Source organism: Abramis brama (genome assembly GCF_963993115.1).
Source record: "Abramis brama genome assembly, chromosome: 19".
Classification (NCBI taxonomy): Eukaryota; Metazoa; Chordata; class Actinopteri; order Cypriniformes; family Leuciscidae; genus Abramis; species Abramis brama.
In genome coordinates, this window is record NC_139981.1 from 317,501 (window position 1) to 325,000 (window position 7,500).

Consider the following 7,500-nt stretch of genomic DNA (forward strand, 5'->3'; position numbering starts at 1 on the left):
ATAATCCTCAAGATTTAATGATGTGCTTCATTTTCGCCTAATTTACAAACACTGCTGGAAAATGTGGAAGCAATCATGCATTCAAAGAACTTCGATACAGTCACATGACTGCTTTATGCTGTTCATCCAGTTTGAAGAAGAGCATTCTGGGACATAAAAGTTAATGTATTCATGTAACTTAATTTGAAACATTGATACTTAATGTTCCCATATGTGTGTGTGTGTGTGTGTGTGTGTATGAACCAAGGTTATAATTGTTAACGAAAACGAACGAAAAAATGAAAACTAGGAGGGAAAAAACATTGTCGTTAACTGAAATAAAAATAAAAACGAGGTATTACAAAAAAACGATAACTAACTAAAACTATAATGTGTGTTTGGCAAAACTAACTAAAATAAAATAAAATTATAGAGTAAATGTCCAGTTAGTTTCCGTCTTTGTCAAAGTCTTTCATTTTTTTAACGCTATTTAAAACACGCAGCGTATTCGTTCAGCTGCATTTCCTTTCCCTGCTCTCCCTCCGTCTCTCTGTCACTCATGCGTCTCTCACATGCGCACACACACACACACACACAGCCCCTCCCCTCCGTGCACACACCGCGTCTCCATGAGAACGAGTGTTCGTTCGACGTTGAAAGCAAGTTCGCGAAAGGTTGGTATCTCTATCTCGTGAACACCTTTACACAATCACACATTAAAAAGTGGTATAAAAATATTTTAAATTCTGAATATAATTTTGTCAGTGTGTTAATGTCGACCCGAGAAGCGATTGCGCCTTCTTTAGAAAGTTAACTAGTCGCAAGTTTGAGGTAAAATGCACTTTTTGGTTGTGGTTGTCGATGTCAAAACACTATATAAGCTGTGATTCAAATATTAAATAATGTTATTAGTCTTTTTTTTTTTACTTTTACACTGAATGTTTGCTGCTTCAATCCAGATGAGTAACGGCTATTGACTGTACAGGGTAAATTTAGTATAGGGTGTGGAAATTGTACAGCTGTGGTATTTGTATAGGGTGTGAATTCTGTATAGAAGATGTGTAGATTTCTGGTACGGCGTGTGGATTTGGTAAGAGGTGAAGGCATTTCAATGGGGTGTGAATTTTTTCCTAAAATTGTATGATGTTTTTGTTGAGTTATTATTACACAATACTTTTTCTGACATTTTTGAATCTTGCCCCTGACAAATGACCCAAATTACAAAAAAAGACTAAAACTAACACTAAAACTAATAAAAACTAAACTAAAACTAAGCATTTTCAAAAAATAAAAACTAAACTAGCAAACCCACTTTAAAAACTAATTAAAACTAAACTGAATTTGAAAACAAAAAGTCAAAACGAAATAAAAATAAAAACTAATGAAAAATGCCAAACTATAATAACCCTGGTGTGAACGTGTTTATGGGTCATTCACACTGAATGGTCGTGTTTCCCCGTGAGGTCAGTGTGAGCCGGGCGGGGCTGATAGCCTCGGGTCTGGAACACCGAGCCCAAGACACACTGCAGCGCTTCACTAAAACACACCTCTCTGGAACAACGGCACACACACACACATCATGTCACCAACTAATGGACGTTTCATCAGAAAACTCACTGGAAACTACCGAGATCGCCAAACGAACACGATGAAAGCGGCCGTTTGCTGACAGTTCTGTTGTTTACTTAAAGATCTAAAACCCAAGCATAGATGTTTTAACAGTTATACAATAAAAATGTATACATTGATCATAATGAATTAATTTGTGTAAAAATTGCACATTAGTCACACAGAAATAAAGTGGTATTTACCGTTTAATCACAAAAGAAAGAGGACACACACATGTACGTACTTCAGTCTGCAGTCGCAGGGCCGTGTGTTTACATCACATTTACAAAGAATGATCATTTCTACAAATATTGTAAATAAATTCAAATTCAGACGTTCGCTAGTTTCACCCTCAGGAGTTGACCTCCGTGTGTGTGTGTTGCAGGTCAGTGACAGTGAATGTGTGTGTGTGTTTCAGTCTCGATCGACGGCGTGGAGTGGAACGATGTGAAGTTCTTCCAGCTGGCCGCCCAGTGGCCGACTCACGTCAAGCACTTCCCCGTCGGGGTGTTCGGCTACAGCAAACCCATGTGACGTCCTGCAGGCGTGTGTGTGAGTGTGTGTGCTGAAGGAGGAAAGCCACCGCGACGTTCAGTGACGAGTTTCCCATGGAAACCTGACTGTCCTCAGTTCATTTCTATCGGTGTGTGTTCAGTTGCTGTTTCTGACTCTATATAAACAGCACTAGTGATATTTTATATGAATATATATATTTTTAGGTCATGATGAACTGTACGGTGACGGCAAACGTCAAGCACTTTCTGTTGTTTTTGCTACTTTATCATTTCTGTGAAATCCTGTGTAGAATGTTGCATGATGGGACGGATCCTGAGCACGTGTGTGTGTCGAGAAGTCGTGTTGAGGTGTTTTGCTGTGAATTTAAATGGATGTTTTTTTACCCCAAATGTAAAAGCTGTTTTGTGTCTTTGTGATATTTTGTAGTTACACGATGAATTTAAAACGCTAAACTGAACCTGCCTTTTCAAAGCACACACACTCTGGACAGACGAAGAGTTCCTGGCACTTTACTAATACCTCTATGATGTGTGTGTTGGAAGAGCGTTAGCATGACACACACCGAGCGTAACGGCCCGTTCACACCAAGTCGAGTCAGCTTTATTTCTACAGCGCTTTATACAGATTCACATTGATCTCTACAGAAGAGCCATTATTCAGATCAATATAATGTAGTTAAATCAGGAATATTAGTGAATATTAAGTGTATTTTAAACACAAACTGAGTGAGTCAAGGACGAAAAGCATAACGTTTTAATATTCGCTCTAACTCAATAAGAATCACAACTCTATAACGATAACGACACAGAAGAACGAACCGTAAAGACACTGACAGCCAATCAGAATCCGTCCTGCTTCTAGAACTCAAACTGCAGCGCGTATGAGCAACAGAAGGACATCATCGTTCTTGGTGTGAACGTGGACCTTTACAGAGATGCTTCTGTTGTCCGTCGTACAGCACAAACACACACTCATGTGTGACCAGTGTAACCAGTGAAGCCGTGGTCATGTGATCATAGACGTCAGTCAGAGTAAACCGCACGTTAGTCTGACGTGAATGAAAGCCAATGTAATTTTGACAAGCCATATTTTGCAGTTTCGTAACAGCACAAGCTGCAGACGCTCACGTCTCTGTCCTGTTCAGGAGTGGCAGGAACGAACTGAGGCATCATGGGAGACTGAGTGTCTGTGCTTCTGTCTGAACCTTTTCCAACACTGGGTTTTAGTATTAAAGTTTTCTTCAGTCCTTCACTCAGTTTAGCAGCAGCTGATCTGACAACCGTTTGCATTCATTACATGCTGAACTAATCAGTGTGTTCATCTGGACTGTTTGAATTGGTGTGTGTGTGTGTGTTGAATGTTTAATGGTGTGTGTTGAATGTTAAATGGTGTGTGTTGGATGTTTAATGGTGCTTCTCATGTGATTGTTTCGATGCCGACCCTCATTTAGTCATTTTTGCTGATGAATGTATTGAGATGCTTTAGTACCTTCTGTTTTTACTCCCAGAATGACCACTTAAAATGCCAAAAGACTCCGGTTCATGAAAGCTGCGTCATCAACACCAGATCCACACGCAGTATTTGCACTTTTACTACGGTAAACGGAGTTCTGGAGATATGAACACTTTGATTTAAAGTCCCTCCCAAACCTGAAACACTTGCTTTCTTCTATGGAACAAAGCCTCAGTGTTTATTTGTCCATATAATGAAAGTCAATGGGGTCCAATGTTCTTTGGTTCCCAACGTTCTTTGAAATATCATCTTTCGAGTGTCACAGGAGAGGTTTGGGTATTCTGAGTAAATAATGACAGAATGAGGATGAGTTTTGGGTGAATTATTGCTTTAAGAACCACTAAGAGCTCTTTCCACCGGTGCGTTTACATCATTTCCTGAAGGGATTCTGTTAGACGGGAGTGACATGAACTCTTCTCAAAGTATCATATTAAACGCATGTCTCCATAACTCCACAGCACATTAATAACGACTGCGTTTCGTACAGTATTTGTGACGCTGACCGCAGCATCTTTGCACAAGACCTCATTTTTACACATGACAGACTTTTGAAAACACGATTTTACCGTTGCATGTTTTACATTTGGAGTATGAAATGTCATTTTATAACGCTGCTGCTTTCCATGCTTACACATGCAGTTGTGTTTAATAAAGGGTTTTTAACCGCACAAGATGTTTTGTGTGTGTGTGTGTGTGTGTGTGTTTGTGTACAGGCGTGACACAGGCGTGTTGTGTGTGTTTGTGTACAGGCGTGACACAGGCGTGTTGTGTGTGTGTGAACAGACGTGACCCGTGACACAGGCGTGTTGTGTGTGTGTGTGTGTGTTTGTGTACAGGCGTGACACAGGCGTGTTGTGTGTGTGTGTTTGTGTACAGGCGTGACACAGGCGTGTTGTGTGTGTGTGAACAGACGTGACCCGTGACACAGGCGTGTTGTGTGTGTGTGTGTACAGGCGTGACACAGGCGTGTTGTGTGTGTGTGTGTGTGTGTGTTTGTGTACAGGCGTGACACAGGCGTGTTGTGTGTGTGTGAACAGACGTGACCCGTGACACAGGCGTGTTGTGTGTGTTTGTGTACAGGCGTGACACAGGCGTGTTGTGTGTGTGTGAACAGACGTGACCCGTGACACAGGTGTGTTGTGTGTGTGTTTGTGTACAGGCGTGACACAGGCGTGTTGTGTGTGTTTGTGTACAGGCGTGACACAGGCGTGTTGTGTGTGTGTGAACAGACGTGACCCGTGACACAGGCGTGTTGTGTGTGTGTGTGTGTGTTTGTGTACAGGCGTGACACAGGCGTGTTGTGTGTGTGTGTTTGTGTACAGGCGTGACACAGGCGTGTTGTGTGTGTGTGAACAGACGTGACCCGTGACACAGGCGTGTTGTGTGTGTGTGTGTGTACAGGCGTGACACAGGCGTGTTGTGTGTGTGTGTGTGTGTGTGTTTGTGTACAGGCGTGACACAGGCGTGTTGTGTGTGTGTGAACAGACGTGACCCGTGACACAGGTGTGTTGTGTGTGTGTTTGTGTACAGGCGTGACACAGGCGTGTTGTGTGTGTGTGAACAGACGTGACCCGTGACACAGGTGTGTTGTGTGTGTGTTTGTGTACAGGCGTGACACAGGCGTGTTGTGTGTGAACAGACGTGACCCGTGACACAGGCGTGTTGTGTGTGTGTGTGTTTGTGTACAGGCGTGTTGTGTGTGTGTGAACAGACGTGACCCGTGACACAGGCGTGTTGTGTGTGTGTGTTTGTGTACAGGCGTGACACAGGCGTGTTGTGTGTGAACAGACGTGACCCGTGACACACGTGTGTAATTGCGAGGCTCAGTTTATTGCGCGGGTGTGACGAAGCTCTTGATGGGCGGCAGACGTCTGATCTTGCGACCCGCCCAGCCGCCCTTCCTCTGCCAGCGGCCGCTCGAGGGCCGGATGCCCAGCCAGCGGTTTCGACCCGCCTTCCCGATGATGCGCTTGTTGTGGTCCACGTTAGACACTCGGCCCACTGTAGCCACACACGTCTCCAACACCTGAGAGAGCACATGCTTTACACACAACATCTGGAGCATTCACACTCAGCTTACGCGGACCACAAACAAACTCTAGATAAAGACTGAACAGAAAGTTTGATTCTTTTATCACTCCATAAATCTGAAAATACTGTCAACAAATAATTTTCACTGTTTGTAGAAATAAAATGTTGTAGAAATAAAATGATGTATAATGATATATGAATAATAGATATGAATAATTTGGTGTGTGTGAAGCTGCTGAAGTGGAGATTGCGATTTAAATCTACAGATGCTAATAGATCAAAAGCACTGAAATAAACACTTAAATGTGTATTTTGGAGGTTTTCTCGTTGGAGAGCACATAGAGCTCAATGAAAAAACTGGTTTGGGAAAACCTTAAATCTGTGGCAGGAAGTTGCGAGTGTTTCCTCACCTGGATCTGGTGTTTGGACGGCAGCTGAACGATGGCTGTGCCGTTGACCTTCCTCAGCAACACTCCACAGGTTCCTGCACACGGGAGAGTCAGTCAGGAACAACTCACTGAGAGTGTGTGTCGTGCGGTGTGTGTGTCGGACCTGCGGCGCGGATGTACTGCGCTCCTTTCCCGGGGAGCAGCTCCAGGTTGTTGATGAGTGTGCCGATGGGAAGAGCTCCGAGTGGATGGGAGTCTCCCTCTTTGGCCAGAACCGCCATGCGTCCGATGGTACTGGATGACCGGATCACGTCTCCCGCCTCCATGGTCTCCGTGGCGATGATCCATCGCTTGCGGCTGCCGCCGGCGACCAGCGCAATGTCAGCTGATCTGTGTGCACAAGGACACGTGTGAAGAGGGGCCGAGGACATGAGGACGAGGGGTGAGAACGAGGGTGAGGACGAGGAGGAGGGGTGAGGACGAGGGGTGAGGACGAGGAGGAGGGGTGAGGACGAGGGTGAAGAGGGGACGAGGACGAGGACGAGGGTGAAGAGGGGACGAGGACGAGGGTGAAGAGGGGACGAGGACGAGGGTGATGAGGGGTGAGGGTGATGAGGGGTGAGGGTGATGAGGGGTGAGGACAAGGGTGATGAGGGACGAGGGTGAAGAGAGGACGAGGGTGATGAGGGGTGAGGACGAGGGTGAGGAGGGGTGAGGAGGGGTGAGGAGGGGTGAGGAGGGGTGAGGACGAGGGTGAGGAGGGACGAGGACGAGGGTGAGGAGGGGTGAGGACGAGGGTGAGGACGAGGGTGAGGAGGGACGAGGACGAGGGTGAGGAGGGGTGAGGACGAGGGTGAGGAGGGGTGAGGAGGGGTGAGGAGGGGTGAGGACGAGGGTGAGGAGGGGCGAGGACGAGGGTGAGGAGGGGCGAGGACGAGGGCGAGGACGAGGGTGAGGAGGGGCGAGGACGAGGGTGAGGAGGGGTGAGGAGGGGCGAGGGCGAGGACGAGGGTGAGGAGGGACGAGGACGAGGGTGACGAGGACGAGGGTGAGGAGGGGCGAGGACGAGGGTGAGGGTGAGGAGGGGCGAGGACGAGGGTGAGGAGGGGTGAGGAGGGGTGAGGAGGGGTGAGGACGAGGGTGAGGAGGGGCGAGGACGAGGGTGAGGAGGGACGAGGGTGAGGAGGGGCGAGGACGAGGGTGAGGAGGGGCGAGGACGAGGGTGAGGACGAGGGTGAGGAGGGGCGAGGACGAGGGTGAGGAGGGACGAGGACGAGGGTGAGGAGGGGCGAGGACGAGGGTGAGGAGGGGCGAGGACGAGGGTGAGGAGGGGCGAGGACGAGGGTGAGGAGGGGCGAGGACGAGGGTGAAGAGGGGACGAGGACGAGGGTGATGAGGGGTGAGGACGAGGAGGAGGGGACGAGGACGAGGGTGAAGAGGGGACGAGGACGAGGGTGAAGAGGGG

General features: G+C 47.2%; 2 protein-coding genes across 4 annotated transcripts in view; one reads left to right on the forward strand and one right to left on the reverse strand.

Annotated features, from left to right (window-relative positions):
* The window catches only part of LOC311070208 (phosphofurin acidic cluster sorting protein 2), a 54,396-nt gene extending 50,113 nt beyond the window's left edge, over window positions 1-4,283 (forward strand). The window contains exon 25 of one of the 2 annotated variants that reach the window (XM_084093939.1): window positions 2,006-4,283. In XM_084093939.1, the coding sequence (XP_083950065.1) occupies window positions 2,006-2,121 (116 nt within the window). In that variant the 3' untranslated portion in view covers window positions 2,122-4,283. The remainder of the gene's footprint in view (window positions 1-2,005) is intronic. The other variant, XM_084093940.1, reaches the window with a different exon arrangement.
* Window positions 4,284-5,424: 1,141 nt separating this feature from the next.
* The window catches only part of mrpl2 (mitochondrial ribosomal protein L2), a 6,360-nt gene continuing 4,284 nt past the window's right edge, over window positions 5,425-7,500 (reverse strand). For both annotated transcript variants that reach the window (XM_084093941.1, XM_084093942.1), the window contains exons 5-7: window positions 6,199-6,425; window positions 6,057-6,130; window positions 5,425-5,641 (exon numbers count right to left, since the gene is read on the reverse strand). In XM_084093941.1, coding sequence (XP_083950067.1) covers window positions 5,444-5,641; window positions 6,057-6,130; window positions 6,199-6,425 — 499 coding nt within the window. In that variant the 3' untranslated portion in view covers window positions 5,425-5,443. The remainder of the gene's footprint in view (window positions 5,642-6,056; window positions 6,131-6,198; window positions 6,426-7,500) is intronic.